General features: G+C 37.9%; 1 protein-coding gene across 4 annotated transcripts in view; it reads right to left on the bottom strand.

Moving 5' to 3' along the window:
• Positions 1–574: 574 nt before the first annotated feature.
• Positions 575–27,482, bottom strand: part of MIPOL1 (mirror-image polydactyly 1) — a 184,808-nt gene continuing 157,900 nt past the window's right edge. For 3 of the 4 annotated variants that reach the window (XM_086891698.1, XM_023927849.2, XM_086891699.1), the window contains exons 11-12: positions 25,360–25,590; positions 575–6,199 (exon numbers count right to left, since the gene is read on the bottom strand). In XM_086891698.1, coding sequence (XP_086747824.1) covers positions 6,133–6,199; positions 25,360–25,590 — 298 coding nt within the window. In that variant the 3' untranslated portion in view covers positions 575–6,132. The remainder of the gene's footprint in view (positions 6,200–25,359; positions 25,591–27,482) is intronic. The other variant, XM_023927852.2, reaches the window with a different exon arrangement.

Genomic DNA, 27,482 nt, shown 5'->3' with positions numbered 1-27,482 from the left:
TAAGTTCTCAACTTTTCACGTTTCAGTACAAGTTTCAGGTTAAAACTTGAAAGAAAATAAAAGTGGTGGTGTTTTTTTGGTGCTGTGGGGAGGGGTTTGTTGTTGTTTGGCTTGTTGTTTGTTTTGTTTTGATTTTTTTTTTTAAATTTAGACTAAACATTGCCCTTGCTCCTCCTTTCTGCCAAAGGAAGGAAAAGAAAACCAATTCCAGGTCAAGGACTGCTTTTCCTTTTCCCCAAGCTGTTCTGTTTCATCAGTTCAGTACAGCTTTTCAGTCTATTTTCTCTCTTGCTTGGCTTTGCACTCACCAGCAAAGTTAGTACTTACTCATCACAGTACATAATAGGACTAAGAGTAAAGCACTGCAGGATTTGGTCCCACTTCTACTGTGTTCCATTAATTTTACAATCAAGTCTTGGCTACCAACATAAAATCCTAAATTCTGAAAGCACTGCTGGCTTTGTATTTCTGACATTTAGTTGAATAGAGTCACCAGGTACATGTTACCTTAAAATTTATTTTTAATGACAATATTTTACAATTAACAATAAAAAAACCACACTCCAAACCCAACTTCTTTTGCAGACTATTTTAATAAAGGGATTATAAAATACAAAAGAGAGAGAGACAGGTAACCTGAGATGCAATTTTGGAATGCAAACTTTTAGTTCAAATGTGCAAGCTCAAACTTAACAAATGTTTAAAATATTTGAGTTTGTCAAATGGTGCCAAAATAAACCATGTCTTTTCTAAAGACTACATATTTAGCTAGGCACTGGCAATGTAAATCTTTCAACCATTTCAAGTATTTGTTTAAAAGCCTCCCAGAACACGTGGGCTCCCAACAAAACTGAAGAATGAAATGTTTAGAACACTGAAGCTCAACAGCTGACTTATAATCGACCTAATATGAGAACACTACTTTGTCTTTTTGAACTCGTGAATACATTTTATTTACCAATGCATGAGAAGAACAAACAGAGAAAGTCCAGTTCTGCAGACCTGATGTGAAATGTTACAGTGATAAGAGTCAGCCCACGTAACGCTGCGATCACAGCAAGAAAAGCTGCCCGCCAGAGGTTTCATGTGCCCCACAGCTGATTCCTGCATGGGAGGAAAATCTTCAGGGGCATAAGTTAAGAAGAAGAAAACCCCACAAAACCAACAGCCTTGTTCTAATTGAAGGAAATAAAGACACAGAGAAATCCTGACATTTAGACAGTAAGTTCATTTGTGCAAATGGATTAAAGATGTTACAACTCTTGATCACCTGGTAAGAATATATATAATGTCAATCTTGTAAAATATTCTTGATTTGGAATAAACAAATAAATAAATGTGAATATGACAACATACTGACCTCACTAAACCATTTCAGTATGATAGCTTATTTATAAAAACAGTTTTAATATTCCTTAACATTAATGATTAACCAATGAATCTTACTTTGCTGTGAATATATTTAAAGAGGAATCAAACAGACTTCAGCAGCAGGACTCCACTAACAAGACTGAGCTGTCTTTGAACTTTTCAAATATCAGCAGTTTTCCCAACACCACTATAGAATGCCATGCCACCAGTTTTCAGCTGTGGGTTGCATGAAAAATAGTACTAAAAGACTAAAGGTCCACAGTTCTTTTCTATTAAAGTTGATTTGTCACAATATTGTTAATTAGTGAGGGCTTAGGGAAGGCTTACTAGGAATATAATTACAGTGATGAAAAGCATTAATAATGCTCTTATCCCGAGCCAACATGATGCTATTTACATATTTTACCCTGGCATATAGCAGAAATGGCTCCCAATGCATAACGTGCCGCAGGATCATCAAGAGAAAGACACAAAATCTCACAGGGGAAGAACATTTCTGAGTATCTCTGTTCTATTCAAGACAGCAGGGACCCTAATTTGACCAGTAATTACACTGTCACCGTAAGAATCACCTATGGTGAGCTACCTTTCATCATGAACTGTTTTTCCATCAGGAGGGAAATGAATTGCTACTCCTGGTACATAATCGGATGCAATCTCATCTCTCTCACATATATTAGGACAGAAGTGACAATTGCATTTGTCTGCTGTATGGGAGCAGGCCTCTTTTCACTTTCAGAGCTCTGCACAGGCATCAATCAGTTCTCAATGAATAAACCACATGATAAGCCCATTAACCCATGTTGTTGTTATGGCCTATTTCTACTGACCAGAGCAGATTTCTGGCCCTCATTACACTGAAAGGCTAAAGTTAGACCGGGCTCAACAGGACCAGCAGCTCTGCTGAGGGCACTAAAGGCTGGGCCTCCACTACCAGACCTATGTGATTTATGCTGCTCACTTCAGCAGGTGAAGAAGTGAAAGTGTTTTGACATTAACCACATAGATACTTTTGCAAACTCCCTGGAGGAGCCCAGGAACCTCTTCAGGGACTGCATGCCTTTAACGACAGTCACTAAGGAATTTGCCAAAGACCACACACCAGGTTGTTAGCAAGGAAGAAGGAGAACTGAACTGGTTTTGAATCTTTCTACTCTCAACACAGTAAATTTCCCAGGGTCCTTTCCAAAGAATTAAAACATTTCCAGCTGAATTTTAAAAATCAATACATCTAATTTAATTAACATTCAAATACATTTATCCACATTTGTCATTTATGACAAAACGCCTTAACTTAAATTATCACTGAATTCCAGGCTACTTGGTTGCAACACAAAAGACAGAGTCAGGAACTAATTTTTCACCTTAGGTGTAACATGTCAAAAGGAAAATTACGGAGCAAAACCATCTTTTAATTTTACCGAATCAAATATTACCTGCAATCAAATGCATCTGACACCAAGTCTGCTAGATGGCTTTTGCATGGCCCATCCTACTTTTCCAAACAAAGCCAATGGACACAAGAGGCTGCAGGTCAAACAATCTGGCTGTAGGAAGCCTGCATTCACAAGATTATTCACTTGGACGCAGAAATACTTGGGGAAAGGTGAGGAGCTCTTGACACTCCTAGGGGAAGGAGGAACTTAGTACATTCATGCATGGAGCACAGGCCCTGATTTAGTAAACTTGCATTTTCAAAGTAGCAAACAACTTCCTCATAAAAGCTGCCAAGCAATAACTAATAATTTTACACTGGAAAACTAGTACTTCAAAGTTAGATTAAAACAATGTGCAAGAATAAATGTTTAATTTTCACAGTGAAGGAAAAGCTACCTTATTGTCCTGCAGGGATCTTTGTCCCAGAGGCCATGTTTAACTTAACTAAGAAATCACCTTGAAGTGATTAACTGAAGGGGTTAATTTGGAGATGGCAGTATTTCATATCACCATATTCAGCATGGAGATGCTGACGATACTTTGCTGTATGAAGAGTGAGTATTAAAGAGGAGCAGTGAGAAGAGATGGAGTAAGAGCTCACAGTCACCAGGGAATGCTAAAACAACAGGTGACATTCAGCACCCATAAATGCTAAGTTACCATAAATGCTAAGTCTTCATACTAGCTACGATGAACTCTGAGCTGAGCATTACAACCGAGGAAGGAGATCTAGAATTGTTGTTTGACTACGGAAATATTAACACCAATAAATAATCTAAATTAATAGTAGTCACAAAGCAAGTCCAATGCTAAAAACGTTTACAAATAGAGAATAAAACAAACAATAAAACAGACAACATCATTATGAAAACTATTAAAGTCACATTTTGTCTATATTTTGAACACTAGGCACAAATCTGGTTGCATCTCAGTAAAAATTGCAGAGCTGGAAAATAACAAATTAGTATGACAAGGCCAATTAAAAACATGAGACAGCTCCTTTAAATGAGACTAGGAGTTCTCTCTGGAAAAGGAAAGTGGGGGAAATTATGGCAAATATGTAAAATCACATGGGACATGGAATATGAACAAGGAATGGTTCCTCACCATTTCTCTCATACAAAAACTACGTGATAGCAAATAAATAGAGCTGCTTCCTAACAGAAAAGGAAGTATTTCTTTACTCAATGCATCATTAACTGCATAAGACCTTGTGAAAGGAACAAGTAGATACAACTTAAATGGATTTAAAAACAGGTAATGAAAAAAATGCTGCTAAATAGAAAGACACCACCTCTGGCTTAGAAAGACTCTAACTAATTTGCTGGGACACTTGGGAGAGTGGTCACTAGTGCTGAACTGCCTTTATACCCTTTTCTGGGCATCTTTTATTTGTTATTGCCAAAGGCAGTCTTTGGGCTTTGGTCTAGAAGAGTATGGTTGTCCTTACATTTTTGTCTTTATTCCCTCCTCACCACCTCCTTACAGCAGAAATGGTTCAATAGCACTGACAGCTCAGGAGATCTTGTCATCTGCCTCCTGCACAAAGCTCAGTGAGAACAGTAGGACAAAGAGCTCCACCTTTGAGTCACCCAAAGAGCTGAACAGCAGCACGTGGGAGAGGGTGAAGGGGCTGGAATCTGGTGGGGGGTGGCAATCCTCTGGCTGGGAAGCATTAGAATTTTTTCCCATTGAATAGGTGTGGGGGAGAGGCTCCAGACTCACTGGCTATCTTAGGATTGACCAAAGGTCAAAAAGGAGCACTTCAGAAGTTTCTAGAAGTGACTTGGGTAAATGTGGCTTGGAGGGATGCTACTTATCTCCCTGCAAGAGGTTAGGTTTGGTCAACTGAAACTAGGAGGGGCTTAGGTCTGCAGATGAAGAAGGCTTAACATTTAAGTGTCTGAAAGAAAAAACAGACATTAAAATGTCTCTCTCTACACCTAAAATTAAAATTTCATTTTTTTCCAGACAGTCATCACTATCACAACATCTGAACAAGCAAGCATTAAGAGGTGAGACCATGTAGCACCATTAAACACAAAGCAAAGCAGACAAGTGGGAGCCTCAGGAGCTATATTCACCTTGCCTGAGCTGGCTGCTCCTGAGGAGACAATAAAGCCCAGCTGGCTGCTGAGATTCTTTATTGAATTTGGGGTGCTCAGAGATTACAGCTGCTTTCTTGAGCAGGATTATATGAGTACTGACCTGACTGTTCATACAGGGAGATGACTGGGTCACAAACATAACTTTCAGTTCAGCTCTAATGTATCTGTAAAGCCTATAATGTCTGTATACCCCAAATCTTCCTCCTCAGCCCCGAGTGTCTCCCTTCCCTGTCAGACTCTATGCTCCAGCCTTTACATCCTAGGGCACTTCATGAGTATAAAAAGCTGAGGATTGACAGTTTGGCCTCAAACCCAACCTGGATGGTACTCCTGCACTGCAGAGCAATCCAAGCCTTGCAGGAAAGAGGCAAACACTGAAAAGGTGAATTTTTAATTTATAAGGTGCTTTCTGAAATCTGAGAGCTTTTCCCTTGTATAAAAGCACAGAGGAATGACTGAAAACAATACAGGAAACTTTCTCCACTGTCTGACACTGTACAATGTCACAAGGCTTTCATGTTGCAATTTTTTAAGCTGTACTTCCAGCGAAACCTAAATGCAAAAGTCCTTTTAATGTTCATTGAAAATACCATGTACTAGCAGAATAGTTGAAGCTATTCAACTGTTGTATAAAGCTACACATTTATCCTGCCCTTTGATGTAGCCACAGTTACTACCTGCAATTCAATGGGCTATGAGTAAGGAGGAAAAAAATATCCAATATACCAGCCAGAGATATTTCTTGAATGCCAACCTACTTTATCAATTAATATATTTAACATACAAATACTGGACTATTTGCAGTCTCACAAATAAAATAAGGGATTTAAATTTTGCAACTGCTTTGCAGCATTTTGAAGCCTGCAGTATTTAAAAAAAATGACCATACTGTGCCTTGCAGCAGACTACAGTCTAACAACACTGAGAGAACAGACTGTTAAAATAAGCATCTACAGATTTTTTCACAACACACAGTGCCACAACGCATTTGGTTAAAAACAAATACATGTTTGCAATGAAACATTTTAACAAATCACAGAACTCAGCAGCAAAGTAGTTAAACATTTATGATTTGATTTTATCTCAGCTTGGAATGTCGCTGGAGTGTCCCACTTCTAACAACTGTTTGCTAAGTTAAGGCTTCAGTGTTTACACAGTGCTGAATGAAGCAGCCTGGTCACCAGATGTGAAAGCTTCCTTAGACTACAGCTTTCAATCAGATCACGGTCCTAATGGTCCCTGCTCCAACCTTCTTCCTCAGGACGTCCACCAGCCTTTCCAACCTGAGAGGGGGCAGGGGAGAGGGAGAGGAGAGAAAAAAAAAGGAAGCTAATGTTAGGAATGTTCTGGCTGAAAGAGACAGTGTTTGCACTGAACCAAGCTGTCCTGGTGGTGGTCACGCTCAGAAACAAAGCACTACTGTAAAAGACAGACATTAAGGGAAAATGCAGACAACTTGTGAAAAACTTTTTAACCTACAACCCAACCCATCTGCAGCCAGTCATATATATCAACTCATTTTCCCTTTGTAGTGCATGTAGTATCTCTGTATGGTGTTAACACAAAACCCTGTGCAGCAATCCTGCGGTACATACACACTTCGGTTGTAGCAAGACAATTAATTTTTGCACTTTTAAAATATGAGCTGTCCATGGCTCTTGTTAAATGTGGCACTTAACTATTGTTTCCCCTTAAAAAATATCTTGCCCATTATCCAACAGATACTTTTACTCCCCAGTTTATAAATTTATGTCTAAAAGCCGATGTGTTTTGTGTAAAAACTTTTTCAAAATACTCAACAAGACAAGCTTCTGAGGACGTGGAAGATGATATTTTGAAGGTGGCCTGCGTGATTCTTGTGTCAATACAACTACAGAAAATAAATAAGTAGGACAAAGAGCTGCCCAATCCTCTTAGTTTTAAGGCACAGGCACTATAAACATGTTCAGATTCTCACTGGCTTAATTTGATCTTTCTTTCGTTAAAGTATGTAGACAAATGCAAAGGACTAAATTTGTGCATCATTTTGCATCTACACACATTTATCTTCATCATTCCAGAAATCATGCATTCAAGCTATTTCTTCAATTTGTCTGTATTTTATAGTATCCTTCAATGAAAGCTCTCCCACAAATAAACTATCCGTATAAAAGCAGACACTGTGTGTAGCAGAACACCTTCAGAGCCATGTCCAGAATATTATACACACAGCTCCCACAATGGATAAACAGAGCTGCAGCTTCAAATAGCTGTATTCATTGTTACAAAGTTGACCATTTATTCCTTATCTTGTAAGACAATTAAAAAAAAAATTGTACAACACAAGAAATGCAGATAGGAAATAAAAATAACACAGCTTTATCAAAATTGCAAAATGCATTTTATCTCCTGAATGCATTAGTAACTTCAGTGCACGTAAACTAGTCAACATGGATTTATTGCCACAAGTCATGACTAATGTGCTTGGTACGTATTGAAACACTCTTGTTTTCCAGGAACCACCAAGCACGATGAAGCTACACCTTTCATTGTACTCACCAGGTGACTTAATTCCTGAAGCGAGATTAAGAATTCACCACCCAAATGTAATCATCAGACACCAGGAAAAGTATGTGGAAAGTTCAGCTCATTCTAGCTGTTCCACAGGGACTCTGAAGGAGTGAATGCACAGCTAAAAAACTACTGCTTAGGTACTCCTCTCCCTTCAGTTTTCCAATGGTCACTTTTCCTTCTTCTTCCTGCACCTCCAACTAATGCATTTTCTGGCGGTTTTGTGAAATAACATCTACTGTGCTTTGGCTTTATGGAGGCAGCACCCAAACAGCCCTAACTCAGTGCCCTCAGTACATGCAAGTATAAAGTCAGGGATTTCACTATTTGCTCCTGGAAGTTTTCTCACATGGATACATCAATGCTTTCTGAGTTCTAAGGATTTAGATTCTCAGTTACTGATTGGTCACAGTTTTGTCAGTCATTCTTACTGGGAAGTTTCCCTGTTACATGGGTTGCCAGTCCATGTGCAATTCCAGAAAGCAATGGCAGGTTAGTCCTCTTTCAGTGGCATGAAAGCAGCTTTCTCAGCCGTTTTAACTCTTGCTGGAGGCCTCTTTCACACTAGCAGCCTCTCTAATGTACTTCAGAGACATAAAAGCACCGGAGAAAGATTTCAAACTGTTTGGACAAACAGAAGGTTTGGGCTCAAAACTGTTTTTCTGGGAGACAGCATAAAACCTGTAAAATCTGAGATCATGGCTTATTTAAATCACTGTTCAGTTAAAAAAAAAATATTGTGTGGCTTATACAAGGCAGGGGGTGGGGAGGGAATGACTTCAGTAATTGAGGCTCCTTTTGGGGAAACACAAGTTGGATGTCACAGCTTACACACTGCCCTGCAAGTGGGTTTAGATGTGCACCACTCTGTGACCAAGCAATGGCACTGCACACCAGAGCAGAACAAGTCAGCGAAGAGCTGCCCATGTTTGAAGAGAAATACCACTGGGATGAAAGTAGCTGTCTTCTGTTTAACCTTGAAACTGTCAGGCTTCATTGAAAATAATGAGGCTTAACAATCATAGTTACTGCTTTTCAAATGAATGATGACTGAAATCATCAAAATGAGGTATTCCTCACCAAATACAAACCATGCAGAGCGTATTTGCCTTTTGTTTCAGTCATATGTGGATTTGCAAATTTGTTTATTCTTTATCAGAAGGAAAAAAAAAAGTTAGCAGCGGATTAAGACACTGTACCTTTGAAAGAGATTTAAGCAGCAACGTAAAAGAGAAATTGTAACAGCTATTTATAAGATAAAATAACAGAGGGCAAAATTTACCCCTACACAGACACAAGACCCAATATACCATTGAAATCCCACTTAAGCCTACAAAATAATGCTATGCGCTGAATCAGTGGTTAATAACTCTTGATACAGGCCTCAGGGGGCTTTTTGGAATGATAATCCTGGACTCTTTGTTCACCAAGGGCCCAACTCTGTCATCCCAACTCACACTAAGCAACATTTTCTTTGTGAGTAATAAATAAAAGGCAGCTCAAAAGGCCATTGGTGCCAGGGAGGTGCTACCTGTGAGGGGAGAGGGTGGCAGAGCCAGCCCTTGCTGATAAAGCTTTGTGCCCAGCCCAGGGGATACTGCAGGCAGCTCCCTCTGGAGACTGAGCATTTCAATGGGGAAAACTGCAGTAATAGTTTTGTACCCCAAGATCAAAGGGAACTTAAACAGAAGAATGGACAATGCTGGGAACTAGCCTCAGTGTTTGCAGGGTTTTATTGAAAATGTGCAAGACATGAAGACATGAAGAAAGAAACTTCTGTTACTTCGTGTAATTTCACCAAATTTTACTTAACTGAAAGCAGCACTGACCACATTTGATTGTATTCTAAGAGAAGTTCTAACAAATTCTAACATTCTAACAAATGACATTTGTCTTCTTGCTTTTGAAGAGTCCTCATAATGTAAGTTAAATGTGCAACATGACACTTCCTCCTGAGAGGTAAGCAAGGACACTCACTGAATTTGCATCTCATGAAGCAACTGAATAAGTCTTTTAAGAAGAAAGCATTTGAATTAATATTTTAGATGAGACAGAAGAAAGATATGGTGGGTGGGCCATTCTGCTGTAGTGCTGAGGGTCCAAATGTGCAAGGACAGACACACCTTTTGGAATGCTTTACAAAGGACTCACTCCCCATTCTCGCACATTTCAATTTATTCCTTAGAAATTTTTGAAAACTGCAGCAGATGACCTTCACTATTTCTTCATTCTTCAAATACTTCCAGAAAATCTGTCCCTTAAGAAATAAATTCTCTCAACATATGCCACATCAGCATTCTTTATACAATTATTGTATGCATGCATGCAAAGTGAGTACAAAATGACATATAAAATACAGGAAAAAGCTATGGATTCAGATGGATAGGTACAACTTTGGTTTTATTTCTATTGATTTACATATATCCAAAAGTAAAAAGTAAAAATGTCCAGTGCTTTTCATGATAGATGAAATTTGCATTAATGAAAAGCACCAAGATGATGGCTAGAAATATTCTTTATCTACACTACATGCTTCTGTAATGCTCCCATGAAATGGTAAAATTAAATAAAACACACAATTTAGGAAAGGGACATCCAGTCCATCATTATTTTTAAGTTAGCAAAAGACACGACGTTAAGAGTCTTGAATTGCAGTGGCTTAATGCTTCCTTCATACAAATTTGGAATTAAGCAGTTGAATCTGTGTTCTATACAGAAAAAAAAAAGAATTCCATAAGGGGCTTGCTGCTATATTACAGGTTTAATTATGTCCTTTTAAACTTGTTGCTAAGCTTTAAGAAGATCCTCATCTTTAGAGGAAAGCTATCTGAACAGGATCATTACTAGGTGAGCCTTCCCCAAGACAACTTCTCAGCAATTCAAACTTCAAAACAATTCTCAACTTCTCTACCAGTTATTTCAAACTCTGTTCTCTTGCCACCTATGCACACAGCTGTCAATGCCTGGGTGGAGCATATGTTGTTATGGGGAGTGTTTTCACACAGACCCTGAATTGCTTGACAATCTGCTCTGACTTTTAGCAAAGCTTTACTCCTGCGAGTAAAAAAAATAATAATTTGGTTTTAGACTTAGTGTCCATAAAGCAGACTTAAAATCCTAACTGACAGAGAAGTTTGCTCCAGGACACAGAAGCTGGACAGATATGTGCAAGTATGCTACCTGCTACTCTCTGCTACTCACTCTTATGCACATTTTTGGCTTGCTTCCCTCTTTCACATATTCTGCTGATGAAGTCTAACCTGTAGCTTGAGATCAGTAAAAACTCTGCAAGTGCATAAATCCACACATGTTGGTACATCCTTCCACACTGCTCCATCTCTGGCCCAAGGAACTGACCCCAAAGACAACAGTGGCCTTTACTCCTGGGCTCTGAATATGACACTTATACAGTCATGGAGTGAATTCCCAGGAATCATGGCCCAGAAATGGATGAAATGGACACCCAACTGACAGAAAAGGCACCCTTCAAGTAGCCCATGTCCTAATCTGCAAAGCAATACATAGACTACCCAAAAACAATGGTTTCTACCTGCAAATGGAGGAGTTAAGTGATAAAAACAAAATCATCCTGGATTTTGAAATGGTATATAAAGGCTTATAAACCTAAGCTATAATCCTTGGTTATCTTTCCAGTAGATAAGATTAGGCTCAGGCTATGAAGATGGCCTTACTTGCATGATTTCTGGCTTCTTGTGGAATGTGTTTTGCTGACACTAATTCCCTTTAGAAACCAAGCTTTTGAAAATATATTAGATAAATAAAATGCATTGGACAAAAGCACTGCAAGCAGCTTAGCAGTAGAGTTCAGTGAATGGTTGTTTGGTGAGTGGTTGTACAAATAAATTCACTTAATTTTATTTAGAATAAAATAACCCCCTTCCTTTCCCTCTCCTTTCCTTCAGTTTTCCTCTTGGATAAACTTAATAGGATTCCAAATGGCATACTTGTTTTCAGGCTTTTTCTGTCAATTCAAGGAAACAAATGACATAGAGAGAGAGGCTGCTGTGATACTTGTCTTGCCCAGAAACCAGTCACTCGGACAGGATCATTTACTCAGGAGGCTGGAGCAAACTGGTTCAGCTCTATTATCTGCAGGAGGGAACTGGACCCTAGCTGCTTCCCTCTCAAGGGAATAGCACTGTGCTAACACTGGGTGTTGGGGTGGCTTGTTCTCAGTTTCAGAATTTGAGGCTGCTTTGATTGAACAAAATACTTAAATATTCAGTGGTCTGAAACCTGGTATCAAGGATACAACCTTGCAGTGCATGACCTATCTACCATGCTACACAGCCATCACCCTCTTACTCCTGGCTGATTCAGTGAATTTTTAATTATCCTTATTCTTCAATTCAGGTATTATTTTTGCCACCTCAAAAGCCTGCCTTTTTAACAGTATTTTTTTATCTTCTCAGTAAAAATCACTGCCCGTTGAATTTAATGGTGTGTAACAACTCCTTCATAAACCATCATAGTGATAAAGACCACATGTGGTTCCAGTGCACAGGCTGCCTCTCTCTCCTTAACAAAGTTTCCTCTGCATTTTTTGGATCAGAGTTTTGGTGTCTTTCTAAATGGCACGCTGGAGTTCAGCCCTGGTTTTGAAGCTGATGCAGAGTACAACTCAGTGCCCTCTGTCAGAGAGGTGGCTGGACTGATGGGTATTAATGGTCCTTCCTGGTCTTAAAACATATTTTAGAGACTGATTTAGCAGCAGCAGTGAGCTCTAAACCACGGTAGACCACAGTGTTGAATCTAATGATTACAGGCACTGTCCCCAGTTCCTGCCTGCCCAACACTGTTTGTAATGTCACTCCAAAAAGTATGTTTCATTAAATGTACAGGCCTTAAATTTGGCAGGGCAAACCCTTTTGCCTCTGAAAAGCACTGTCACCAAACAAGCATTCCTATTAAATCCCTTTCAGTGTCTTCTCAACCCAAAAGAGTAATTCTGTGTATGATTAAACTTAGAAACAAATACAGCCAGTTGGGCTCTCGACAGCAGACGTATTTCAAAATAAACCTGGCTTACACAGGCCTTGGCTAAAATATTAAGCCTTTATCTGTGGTCCACAATAACTAATCTTGTCAAACTGTTTGCCCTCTACCTTCTGTTTGAAAGATTAGAGCTAGCTCACCATTACTATTCACCTTGTGCCATCACTAGCAGCAGGAAAAGTGAGCAGTAAACACAGTTGGTCTATTTTGACAGCATTTCACCCTACTTTGCATTGATGGAGATTGTTACACATTACAGGATAACACAAAATCAGGACTTTGCTTCTCTGCTGGATTTAATGCCACCTTGTGAAAGGTATCACTCCTTTACTTTCAAATGCTTGCTCAGGACAGCATACATTGATTGCCAAAAATAAATGAGCTTCTGAGAAAGAAAAATAAACCCTGAAACAACTACACTGCACTTCAGTACATCAAAATCTACAGCATATCATAAAGACCAGGCTCTAACTATTGGATGGACCATTCATATCTGAGTATGTAGCTGATATTAGAGATAAAAAATTAAAAATAGCTGAAATAGAGGCTATATTGGCATATTTAAAGTCAAATGATACACATCAGATTATTTAATCGAATCTCCAAATTTCCCTTATTGCTCCAGCTTGAATCTACCAGTTTATACGGAAATTTTATGCAAAATTCACTACTTATATTTGTGCCAGAAATCTCTTCTCTGTACCTTCTTCCATAAGCTTGAATTTTAGCACTGTTTCCACACATTTGGTGTCACAGCTGTTCTCAGGAGAAATCTTGACAGGGGTCAAGACTGCTCCTTACAGTGTACTCCTTGCATGTCCATGAAGTTTGTGCTCATATGAATAGGCAAGGGTCTCCTGGATTTTTCTTGCCAAATAATTCCTGGTAGTCTGTGTTGCCTGCTTATGGAAAACTAGCAGTTTTACCTTATGCTAATGTGTCTTCCCCACAGGAAGTACTTTGCCATGGTATTTACTCATTCAAAGAGGGAAAAATATCAATTCCTGAAAACTCCTGATGAGCATTACCTGCCCCTTGGTAATGATGTTTGGTATCATTAGAGAGCCATGAATCACAGGCAATCTCATTGTGTCTCTGAACTGTTCCTCACATTCTTGACAGCAATACAGGCTCAGATCTGGGTTCCTCATGTGCACAAACATAATAATAACAGAAAAGTATCCCACTGAATTAGAGCCTAAAATTGCTGAATACAGAGCCTTTTTCTCCCAGCTTCTCAGTGTGGGCTCTGAACCGTGTCTAGCAACAGCTCGCCAGTTTTCTTATTCTATATGCAACAGAAATGTATGTCAAGAGATGAAAAAAGGACCTCCTTTACAGAGGCTTTTGGTTTGTTCTAATTCCATATTCAGGAAAATTTAAAATCAATGTCAAAAATTGATTATCTAAAACAAACAGTTTCAAATTTGCCCAAAATGAACAAATTAGGATTTATTGACAGATCTGCAGAGAATGGGATTATTAAGAGACTCCAAAAGTTGCAAGTAACAGTCTGAAACCACCACATTACACTTTACTCATGTTAGACTTCTTATAAAGTCAAGTCTGAACCTCTCATCTGCCTATTCCAAGCAGGTCTCACCTCCTTCAGATATGCTCTGGTCAAGTCCTGCTCACAATGAGTTTGTACAATTGCAAATACTGATGTACTATGGTGCTGGTTTTGGCTGGGGTAGAGATAATTTTCTTCTGGCTGGTACAGGGCTGTGTTCTGGATTTGTGCTGAGCACAGGGTTAATAATATAGAGATGGTTTTGTCACTGCTGAGCAGGGCTCACACAGAGCCAAGGTCTTTCCTGATTTGCGCACTGCCACGCTGGCAAAGAGGAAGGTTGGGAGGGAGACACAGCTGGGACAGGCAATCCAAACTGACCAAAGGGATATTCCAGACCACATGACATTGTGCTCAGTATAAAAGGGAGTGGGAAGGAGTGGGAAGGGGGAAGATTCAGACTGATGGAGTTTGTCCTTCCAAGTAGCTGTTCTGTGTGGGGGGGCCCTGCTGTCCTGGAGATGGCTGAACACCTGACATGGGAAGCAGTGAATCAATTCCTCATTTTGCTTTGCTTGCATGTGCAGCTTTCAGCTTTCCTATGAACCTGTCTTTATCTCAACCCATGAGTTTTCCAGCTTTTACCCTTCCCATCCCACTGGTGAGGGAGTGAGTGAGCAGCAGTGTGGGGCTTGGCTGCTGGCTGGAGTTAAACCATGACAACTACTCAGGCTGTTTCCCAAGCACATCCCATCAAAGCACAGCTATGGCAAACTCTGTATCATTAACAAGAAAAACAATGTGAACTTTTTTCTTGATTCCACAGGAATTTTAAAAAACCCAAGGCAGACTTGATGGCTCTAAGCAGCTCTCAATCCTGTTGCACTTCCCTGAGGTGATTCCACCTCTTGACCAAAATAAATCTGGAGCTTGTGGAGAGAAAATTCCTTCCTACAAACCATCATGAAATTCCCTCCACATTAAAAATAGGTTTTACATAGGTTTGTTGTATTTTATCACCAATGTGATATTGCCCAAGAGGGAATGATGCCCACAACACTGAAAGATCAAGTAGCAATGGAAACAGGTATGGATGTAAAAGGAAAGCATTTTACTAAGCTCTTAGCAGTGCTAAGTCCTTCATAATGGGATCAGACTGGTAGGTGAACTCTCTACCCCTCTGGTGGTTTCAGGACAACTCACACTTGGCCACACTTCTGAAAACTATTTCTAGGAAGAAAGGGAAGTCTTCCCTCAAAAACTAACAAAAGATCCATGGCAAAAAAACATCCTCTCTTCCTCCTACTGCTTCCCTTGGTGGCAATTCTGCCCGGTGATAACATTAGTGGGACTGATTGTAAGAGAAAAAACTTGTAATTTCTGTTGAAAGCATACATATTCAGCTTTACATAGAGTCACAAAATTCTTCAAAAGCATAGACTAAAATCTGTAAAATGTCTTTTGTGTTGAGTGCACCACTTAAATATCCCTTTTATCTGATGTGCGTATGTTATATTCCTTAAATAATTTATGATTATTTTATCAAAGACTGAAATAGAAATTATAGAAATGCATATATTATGAGGCACAAAATAAACTGCTAAATAAAATAATTTTATTGTACACATTTCAATACCTGCACAATACTCAATACCTGCAGTGTCTTTCGTTGAAAGGCTGAATTCTGATACCTTCTATGGGCAAGAATTCCATGATCTGAAGCTAAAATGATCAAATATGGTCCTAAAGATTTATGCCTTCCAACAGTTCAGTGTTTGGATCTGTATCCTTATACCCACATCACATCATAAATGTAGAACAGGAAAGTCGAGCAACTAGCCAATAAAACAGCAGTGGTGACTATGGGGTTAAAGCTGTTTTTAGCTCTCATAAATACAGTTGATGCTGCCCTTCCACAAAATCTGTTACAAAATTTGTTAAAACAAAACAAAAAAAAAGCTTTATGGAAAAATCTGACACTTAATGGCTCAGTAGTATTTCAGAAACACGAACTATAATTTTTTTCTCAGATAACTAGCCCCTGGTTAAGTAAAGGTATGCTTAATTTTAAGCAGTGGAAAAAAAAATTTAAATGTTTTAAAATTTGCTTAAAATAAAATACTTTGTTGGCTTAGTCAGTTTTTCTTTCTGTTGTTGTAAAGAACTGCCCCAGAAATTCTCTAAAAGGTTATACGTAATTCAGAAGCTTCAGAAAGTCTGGGCTTTCTTTATGAGCTTCTGCATATACATTTACAGTATTCAATCTTTTGCATATGTTAAGAAACAGTATGAGTATTAACAGAAAGAACCGCAAATTTATTTTTATTCCTTCAGCCAAGCCACAAATAAATGACTCTTGCAAACAAACCAAATACTATTTAGTAACGGCAATGTAAATGCCATGGACTTATTTTATTTGGATATAAAATATTAAAGTAAATGAGTATTTGCTGTGACACTCTTTTTATCATCTTGGGAAAAAAAAAAAAAGCAAGTCTGAGAAAAAGTTTTCTTGCTATTCTTCAAGGAGCACTCAATCTGCTGTTCAGTTATTTAATAATTTGTCATAGAATAGTTAACTATAAGCTTACAAATACTGTGTCAGCATGCTTCTTCCTATTGGGCAAACAACTTCAAAATCTAATTTGTTTGTGTTATTGGTCTTACTAAATATTAGTCTTTGCAAGTCTGGTTTACACCACTGAAGTTAACTATGCCAACATTCTGATTTTGTTCTGAAGTATTCCACAACAAGCTGATATTATACAATACAAGTCCAAGAGCTAGCTGATCCAGTTTACTGAGTGTATACTTAGTGTATTTTGCTACTGATAAATCAATAAAACCACGTTGTAATCTACAAACTTCCATCTCTCTGAAGCAGCTATAAGTAAACTGTAAATGAACACACAGGTCAAAAAACTGATGCTGTGATTATGTTGACTCTGAAAACATTTGACTTTCATAGAATACATTTTAGTGTTTGAGAGAATGAAGTTTCAGCTTTTATTTTCGTCAAAGGCTGAGATGATAAATATTCAAATGACAATAAATATTTGTGTTTATATTGTAACTACCCATACTTTAACAAAACAATATCTGCACTGCAATCCACAACATACAGAGGTTAAGTAAACCATAGCTACAAAAAGGAAATAAATACTTGACCTTGACTGTATGTGCAGTTTTGCATTCTTCATCCTTGTGAAACTCCCTGCAGCCAATGGATATCTTGGCTGTGCAAGGAATGCACAAAAGGCATACCTGTCATTCCCTTTGATTGGGATTTTTTTGTCTCCATTCTGTTAAGTGCACCACTGAGCATAATACTGGCACTGATCATAAACTGTCACATGCTACAGATCTCACTACAATTTATGACACCCAAAATATCCAGGAGAATATCTCATAATCTGCTCTGGCAATATCACAGATTATAACTGCATGAGACTTTCAGTAGTGCTAACACAACCTGCTCTATTAAGGGCAGTTCCTTGCTTTTAGTGTCTTGCTCCAGGCTGTCCAGAAGTCCTCTTTCTAGAAGAGTCTAGAAGTTACCACCTCTAAAACTAAGTCCACAAGTTTCTTTCAAGGCGATAAACATAGCAGCAGTGCTACCAGTTCTCCTTTTCAAGACAAGCATAAAAAAGCTTTCAGTTACAGCATTCAGCCAAGCTAAGGAAAACCTGCTTTTAACCCACATCTGCCACTTCTCAGGGGAGCAGTACACACCAGGGTTGAAGACATTTCTACACTTCTCTTTCTGAAGCTGTGAATTTCTACAGAAGTGACATATGAAATGCTATTAGACCTGAAGGTGCAATTCTGTGGGTGGCGATCAAGGGTGCCCACCTGGAAAATGGGAGATGGAAATTCTGATAGTAGTTTTGTTCTAGAGGCTTTGTTCTAAAGGTTTTGTCTCTAGATTTATGTTCTAGAGGCATTGGATAAAACTGAGTAAAAGCCCTAAAGGTAAGTGTCAGAAACAGGTCTTGCTTCTCAGAGGTGAGTAGACTATTTGCTCCTCTCTGACCCAAGCAGCCTGCACTATTTTCTGCTACACAGTACTGCTTCAAAGCAAGGAGCAGAGAACATCCTGATCAGACCTGTGTGGTTAAAACACCCCTCTGAGGTACAGGAGATTTGAACCAGGATCCCAAAAATGGAGGAGAAACCTCAGATCCATTCTGTCACGCCCTGGAGAATCCCTGCTCTTAAACAGCTGCTTAGAAAACTAAAAGTGGGATGGGGGCAGATGCCAAGGACACTTTAGAAAGAAATGTCACACTGCTCTGCACAGATCTCTGAAACCAGCGTGCCTCACTCTGCCTCAGCATGTCCATTTGGGTCTCCAGGGAATCCAGGCAGAAAAGACAAAAAGTCAATTGTTTTATAATTTTTTCAATTAGAAGTTTTCTGCTTATGCTTATCCAAGTCCTTCTATTCCAAGTGCTTATTCAAAATGCTTCTTTGGGCTTAGAAGTTACCAGTATTAGTGGTGCTGAGTTTTTAGGCACTCCCTCCATCATACCCTGCAAATTTTCAGCTGGACTGAAACACAAAGGGCCCAGTTAAAAAACTGGTGCAATTCAATAAATTGAAAATAAGGAAAATACATTTCATTCCAGCCTTCTGAAAGTTATATATTTCCTTTTGTACAGTGTGAGTAATATGTTAGCCTTACCAAAGGAAAAAAGATCTGCCTAGTGATACAGAAATGTGTAATGATAGCAGTCCAGAGAATATGCCAATGGTGACTGAATTTGTTCAGCTCACCTTAGATTTGAATAATAGTTCAATATTTTATTTCCTTCAGACCCAGAAAATTGATTTCTGTCTATATGTTGAATTTCTCTGAGGTTGCACATAACCTTATTGGATTAATTAATTTTTTTATTACAACAAACAGGTATCTCAGGTATCTCTAGAAGACTGTTTAATTCATCATTTCACCATGCATATTAGTGCAGTCTGAGGGGAATTTTTCTGAAAGGAGTCACTGGTGTTAGTGCAGAATTCCAAATATTGAAAAAATTTCTGATGCTGCTATGTACTGCTTTCAGTTAGCTCAAACATGACTTTTTTTCACACATTTCAATTTGTCTTATTTCTTCACTGACTAAAGCAGACTACTCCAGCCTATTGCCCATAAATCCGGTACATTCACACTGCCTCTAATTGCTACTCTCTGGTAATGATTTCATATGTGATGTGAGTGACTGTTACTAGATTTTGTGTTTTGGACTTTATCATGTTCCTATTCATGTCTGGTATGCCAAAGAAATTTGCATTAGCTCTGCAGAATTCTTCAGAGTATGTGGTAGTTTTGTGTGTCTGGGAATCTTCCATCTGGCTAGTGTGGGTTTCCTAAACACCATAAAACCCTGCCTGTGGAGATTGTGTATCTCTTATGGGCCCCATGGAGCTTATAATCTGCTTTTAATCATTGTATGAGGCAGCCAACACATCAGTCCTCATCAAGGAGTTTTTTCCATTTTGAATCCCCTTTAATAAGTTTTGATCCAATTCTGAAAATCCAGAACGTTTTTGTTCTGGTATCTTAGACTGCTACAAAAGTCGTCTTCCTTTGCCTTCCATTTCCTCCCATACAAACTCTGATATCCATTGACTTCTGTGGATTGCTATAGCAAGTATAAGATTCTTAGCACCTTGCCCTCACTCACTTGTCTTTTGAATGGAGCCACCAGCATCTGTTTCTCAGTAAACTACAGGTCATACCCTTAACTGGGACAAATGAATGCAACTTAGTGCGACAGAGCAAAGTCAGTTTGCTGTAACTAAGAAACTAGCTCCGTATCTACATTCTTCAACAAGACACCAGGACTTACTTTACATTTCAAAACACCAGCACCAGTTAAATTATTTCCCCATATGATATTAAAAGATTACCAACTATTCAAACTCAGCAGAATTTCACAGCAGCAGGCAGCTCAGTAGTTATCATTAAAAGGAAAATCACTTTTGACGTGTGCTAAATTATTTACTGACACAAATTGGTGAAACTATTAATATCTATGAAATCATACTCCTAGCCTCCAGTATTTAATGTTTTGATCTGACATTCACCAGAGTACAATTTTGTAAGTAAAAAACTAACACAAAAAGTGCACAGTATAATTTTAATAGAAAAGTCTCAACATCTAAATATAACATCTTAATAAAGTAAGAAATCAAATCATATTTATTGTTTTGAAAGAAGAAAACAAAAGAAATATCTCTCTCAAATTTAAAATAAAGCCAGCTGAGTTCACTAAGACTTGGTGGTTCCTCCAAAACAAACAGCTTTAAGTCCCAGTGAATGTACAACTTGTTTCTTTTGTGAAGTGCTTCTGCCCGCAATTTCTAATTAACTAGCTCCATTCTTTTCTACAACAAGTAGCTCAATGCATACAAGCTACAATGTATACTTCAGCTAAATATATGTAGGTATGATTTTAAAAGGGAGATAACTAGTTAACAACATTTGCATGTTGCAAAGAGGCTCAATTAGTATAATAATTCAGAAATCTTGCTTTTAGCCTGCTCCCTGCATAGCTGCCCTGTATTGAATACAATCTGCACACTAAAGATACGTTTGCAGTTAAAAATCTCCAGAGACTTTAGACCCATACATAAAGATACTTATTTCACTCTTTTCTGAGACACTGACCTGTATCCTCATTTAAAAATGAACACCACATCTTTATGTTATTAAATCTTTGTTTTGATCTATTAGTATTCACCAAAGTGCCATTTTATACAACCGCACACTGAATAGGCAAGGCTGGAGGTAACCATCTGCAGCTTTAGAGTCAGCGTTTGAATTGATGAAAAGAGCTTTGTGTTTTCATTGCCAAGTTTGATTCTTCCAGTCATTAGACATTCCCCTCAGATCGCATCAATGAAGCGAACTCCCTTACACCCATGTGTTAAATTCTCTTCTCCTCATGGTTTCCTTTGCCAGCTATACTCCAGAAACACTACTGGGTCTTAGCCACATTCTTCTCACAGCTGTGTTAAAAAAGAGCATCAGAGCTTCTGCCCAAAATCCATATGTGTATCTGGTTAGTCCCCTGTCGGAGGGTCACCTCACATTGTGCTGTGATTATTCAAATATTCATCCTTGTTCTTGAACTGCACTGCTCTGATCATTCTGGGAAAGATTAGACCCTCCAGCCAGCACTGAAGAACGTGTCGGACATTGATGTGAAACGCACACAGCTCCCGCACTCAGAAGGCAGATTAGTTTTTCTTGCAGAAGAGGGGGACACTAACTACTTAATAAATGCTTGGTTCTTATTTCTTTACATTTTTTGTATTCTTTTCATCATGTGTCAACTGCTGATAATGACTGTTTTTGTTGTTTCACAGGTCAACTTATATATCAGCATCAGCTAAGAAAATAAATGAACAAGGACAAAAGCAGAGAAAGCATTTTCAAAAAGGCTGGAGGGAAATTCAGGACTAGACAAATAAAGAGTGTTTTCCAGTCACAATGAAATTTAGGTGGTCAAAAAAAAATCAGACCTTAAGGAGTAAAGCAAATGTTATTAAGAAAATAATTTAATTCGGAAGAGCACTTAGTTTTCTTTTGTATTCAATCAACTGAAATATTTTATCCAAAGCTGTAACTCTCCTGACTTCCTCCTTAAAACAAAGAAAAAAAAAATCAAAAGAACATATCTCTAATAAACAGTTAAGGACAAATGAAACAATGACTTCTGGTTTACATCACTTTTATATTAGCTTTATTCATAGTCAAAACTACCACGACAAAGTACACAAGCAAGATTCTTCTCACCATTTATGCTTATTTTCATACCTGTATATTTTAGCATTGCACTGTTACTTTGTGGATTTGTGTTTATTTTTAGAGGATTACATAGAAATTCTATCCACTCACCCTCCTCTACCACTTTACACAGCTACACGACTATGCAAGTGTAGCTGTGCTCACATGCAGAGCTGCGCCTTACTGAGCTAGAATCATTAAATTATGAGGAAAAAATAGAATCCCCCAAAAGACAAATTGCATTAAAATTCACTCCAGCTGCAAAGCTGTTGCAGAAAAATAGAACATTTCCTGGAAAAACCACATCAAAAGTGGCCTCAACCTTTACTGATAATTGGCTAATATTGATTTGGTATTACATTATAACCTCCTCTGATCTCACTGACATCAGCAACCACTCCACAATCCCAGAGGTTCCAGCCGGAAGGACATTTTTAAAATGCCTTGCTTCCTCTGTTGGCAGAGGTATTAATTAATTCACAGGCTCACAGGCTCTCCCTGCCACCTTCTCCAGGTCAGCCCCATTTCCCTGCTGGGACTGCACCAGCTGGCTCCTGGCTGCTCAGGCAGGACAAACTTGCAGGGGTACTATACCAACACTCATGGTGAATTCTGTGCTCCTGTCCTAATTATTTGTAACCATGAAATAGAAATATTAATTATATCTAGAAAATTATAGTCATACACCTTCCAGAGCACTAATTAAAAATATTATTGTGCAGGTGATAATAGTCTATTGAATAAATATGTATTGCTATGTGTGCACATACATGAGCATTTACATAGACCACAGTTAAACTGTCTACTTGCTTTATAAAGAATAGCACTCCCTTAAAAGTCTAAGTGTATCTTGATAGTGTCTTAAAATCAAAACAGATTCAAGCAAATGCAGCTAAATCTGTGTGGTCACTCTCTGAGCATCAATGTTTCCTGTTTTACACCAGCACCCTGTTAGGATGGTGAATCATCTTCACAGGCAAGAACACAGAGTCTCAATTTATATCTCACACTGCAGAGAGCCAACGTGAGATGCTCACCCTACTTCAGTATAAACAGATGCTTACTCCATCCAAGTTCACTACAAGTAGATACCAAAACATCACCTTCTGGTTCACAGCTGCTGTTTCATGTGGGACAGGATCAAGAAATTTTTTAGATGCTTTTTGTCCTGATGGAAAGAACAGGACCACTATTCTGACTTGGTTTAGAAAGCAACAACTACTGGTGGGTACACAAATGGGTGACATGATGGAAATGCTGTGGAGAATTACAACTCTCTTTTAAGCTCAACATATTATGCTGAATGCAAACACTGAAGTTTTTAAGACTATTAAAAAATTCTTTAGTGTTGCCAGAGAACAGATTAGCAAAGACAGTGTAAAACCAGTAAACTACATTGTATGAAGAAACAAAGTACATCTTTTCTCAACATTATTTTATTAATTACAATGATGTTCTTTCTTAATGAAGGTTATAATAATTTCACTCTTCTGATTTGTAACTGTTGCTATTTTACCGAATAATATTGAGAATCTACTTTATACAGCTGACAAAACTACTTCCTTCATATGTTAGAATTCAATTGAATTTAGCATTTTCAATTTCAATTCAATTGAACTGAGCATTTAAAAAAGTCAAGAAAACAGATATTTTAGAATGATCTTTAGTCTACGAATTTTAGTGCCACATTTTAAGCTACATTAAACATCCTCTTAAGGCAGTGCTAATAATTAATACTACTGTAATTAATACCAAAAAGCCTTTCTGTTGACAGGTTTATAAATTGTCAGCTCTTTCTTGAAACATAAAACATCCTACATCTTCTAAATAAAATGCTAAGCTAACAAATGAGTTCCTGCCTAATTGCCAAACACTGATTTGTATGAAGCAGTTGAGGTTACAAAGAAATTGGGAATTCTCAGCCCGGTTTCCCTGCTGATGAGTACGAACTGTCTGTGTAGTTCTCCCAGAGGTGTCAGAGGAATCTCTATAGTGTCACACAAGGGTTCTTAGCTCAAAGTAAACACACTTTCCACAAACTCAGCTGCTTAATCTGTTTGCAGGTTGAATTATAAGATGGGGGTGGATGACTCCGGGTGCTGGGAAGACGCGCAGAGCATTTCCACAGTTTCGTGGTAAAAAGGGCATGCTATTGTCATCAAAAGACTTCAACCAATTGTTTAATTTTGCTATAGGCTCAGTCGTCTGATCTTAACAATAATGAAAACTAACCTGACCAAAATTTTCCCAAGTAGCTGAGCATGTTAAATTACGTAAATTCTTTTCACTATAGCAGTGCATCACCACTACTTTAATTCCGTTTGTGGCTGCACTTCTACTTTAGCCACCCTGGCTACATGGGATTAAACAAGATTGTTTCACTTCGGGGGGAAAAACCAAAACAGTGAAAACACAACCTTTGCTTAAATAGCTGTATTATTAAACATTTATAAATAAAACTAGATGTAACAACTTAAAACAGTGTATAGAAAGGTTCAATCAATATTCTCTTTACCATGCTTTAATTTTTTTTCGTAGGTTTATTTTTATCAAGCGCACAGCTCCTGAAGTTTCAAATGTATGTAACTGCTGAGAATAAAGACTCGAGTGATTATCAAACAACCACTGGAGGTTTTAAAGTGATGACTAAAAATATGCATTTTCATATATAGATACCTTAATTATGTTTTAAGCAGTTACAAATAAATATAAAATATAGGAATATAACTATTTTTAAATAGAAGAACTCAGCATGTGTTTTTTTTTTAAACAAGGAAAGCTTTTGTTAGGTCCTTGCAATATATTTTAAGCCAATTTCTGGCTACTCTGTAAATACGCTGTAGACATTAAAGTTGAAGATATATATGGACAGACAGGACAATTTGCATCAGTTCAGCATCGACCACCTTGGAAGGGTGAGAGAGGAGAATTTTGCAGCTGATGAATGTAATGCAGAGATGAGAAGTGCTAAACTGTCAAGAGGCACTACTAATAACAAACATGAAAATAAGCACTAGAGATGAACTTCAGGTTTTGGAGTTCAGTAACCTTTTAACAGGGAAACTCATGATGGGAAAGAGAATACAATCTCCATTCACTGACTCAGAGACTTCCTGTGGCTCTCAGTGAGATTTTGAAGCCACCCCTAAACAACCCCATAAGAATTTACAGTGGCATGAAACCTGCCAGATGAGTAAGAGGCCAAAAATGAGAACTGTAATATTCTACCACGCAATTTTAAAGGCAAATACTCTGTTGCCATAGGATTGCCATAGGGTAAAAAGACAGTGAAAGCCATTCATAGGAGATGGAAAGTGTTTCTCTGTGCCTTGCACATGTAGGAAGCAATTTCCGTAACAGTAATGAGAGGTACCCTGACTTGCCTAATAGCACAAAACTGTTAAAATGATCAGCTTCACACTGGGTAGGAAATGAACTGACAAAGAAGGAATCATTTTAAAGGACCTTTTCTGAGTACTGACACACTTTCAGTTATAGATGAAATACCAGAAAAAAAAATGCTTGTAATGTGGATTACAACTGCAATTTTTGTTGGAAGGCAAGTGACTTACTTTTGAACTTTTTCATTGGCCTCCTGTGAAGCTTCCAGGGCTTTCTGGAGCTTCAGCTCGGTGTCCTTTTGCTCTGATCGAGTTTGCTGCAGCTGAGCCGCCAGCTCTTCAATCTGGCCATAGGTTAGGGTCACAACATCCTCTCTTCCTTGCAGTCTGCCTTCAGAAGTACTGAAAGCACAGCTAGGTTGGTTCTTTAGACTCATTCCTTCAGACAAAGACTTGTATAATCTGGGAAAACCAAATCGTACTTGTTATTAAGTTTCAGTCTAAGGCTGAGCTGCAAGAATTAATACTTTCAATATTGGATATATATTTCAATATAGTCATATATGGACTCACATCCACTAGTAGCAAAACAAGTTATATTTCAGAAGTGACAGAGCACAAAAAGAACAAGCCTTTTCCATAAGGCTCTTACAGAAGAATGTAACAACCATCCAAATTTAAAAAAGTAAAAAAAAGTAATCAGCAAAAACTCAAGAGGAAATATTTTTCAGCTGTAGCATCTTGTTGATCACCTCTGAGCTGCAGAAAAAAGTTTTTTTTTCTGATTTACATGAAGTTGAATTAATCAGTGTAAGTTATTGATGTGTTATTAACTTGTGCTACACAGGACTCTCTTTTAGAAAGCAGACCCATCAGCTACAGGGGATTTATTTGCAAAGGAAGACTTTTCAATAAAATGAAAGGAATAAAACCACTACAATTCAAAAATTAAAATCAGTAAATCACCAAGATTACTTAGAAGTATGATTTGCACATGCTAATCAATTCTAAAGGTCCCTATTCAGTTTTATCCATGATTTTGAGCTAAGTTCATAGAGATTCCAAATCACAGAGCACAAACCCAATACTCTTTCATTGCACAAACCAGAATATGCTTTGTATTTGTGGGCCAGAAAGTTCTGGACAAATCAAACATTATTTCAGTGTGGATTTCTAGTAGCAGTACACACTCTTTACAGTACTCAAGACAGTCTACATGACAGCTGCAAGTATGTAATAGCATATTTTCTTTCTTTGCAGTTTATTAAGGTGTTTGCATGGAAAACACTAACTGTTCCAACAGCCCATGAAGGAAAACCATAAACAAACTAAAATATAATACACTTGGACAAACAAAATGTGGATGAACTAGGAGAAATAGACAAGCTAAAAGGTCAGAGTGTTGACATGTCATTGTGCATACTATGTGTGATTATCTGAAAACAATGTGAAAAACCTTTTAAATTAAATGAAGATATATTGAAAATATAAATATTTATAAAGGGACATAAAAATTCCTAGAATGGACTAATTAAGAAAAAATTACCCTAGCAGTTGCACATAAAATTTACTGACTGAAGTTCCACTACAGCTGAGCATTGATCACCATGGAAAAACACAAAGGTATGCAAATAATGTTGAAAGCAGGTTACTGAAATACCATTGCTGCCTGCTTCTTAAACACCTGGCATGAGATTAAAAGTAAAAAAAAACAGATGAGAAGCTAAACTGTTCAGTGAATATATGGATCCCTGATTAAAAAAAAAAAAGCAACAAAAGCTAGAGGATAGACTAAATATTCTACCTTGTTCATACCAGCTCAGAGTTTTTTCCCAGAATATACGGAAAATAAAGTAATTTATTTAGATCCTAAAATACAGGCTCTCTGTGGCTACAACTAGGTTCCTTTTCAAAACTGGCCATGAAAATACATATATACTACTACAATTGCAATATAGTTCTACGTGTCTTAACTCATAATGATTGCATCTGAGTGATCAATAGATTCTGTATACACTTGGTAACCAGTGTGATTCCTCCAGATAAAGGCACTGTGATTGATAGATCTTTAAATATTTTTTTTCAAAAGCATATAATTTCCAGACCTTCATCAATATGTGTTTTGGTAAAATACTTTTATTTCTTTCGTTCTGAAATTTACTAATTTGAAATTCCTTCATTCACCCGAAGATTATTTCTTCAATGACTATTGGTGCTATAATTAAAAAATAAATGGGAGTTCTAGGCCTGAAGAATGGGTCACAGAAGTATGCAAACAGTTTCTGGATTTCAGTAATTCACATGTTCTTTTTAGTAAGCCTTTTGCTTTACTATGGCAGCACGGCCTCTTTCCT

Source organism: Cyanistes caeruleus, chromosome 6 (genome assembly GCF_971803275.1).
Source record: "Cyanistes caeruleus chromosome 6, bCyaCae1.hap1.1, whole genome shotgun sequence".
In the NCBI taxonomy this organism is placed as follows: Eukaryota; Metazoa; Chordata; class Aves; order Passeriformes; family Paridae; genus Cyanistes; species Cyanistes caeruleus.
Note: the sequence above shows the minus strand (reverse complement) of the source record. Positions and strands in the feature narration are given on the sequence as shown.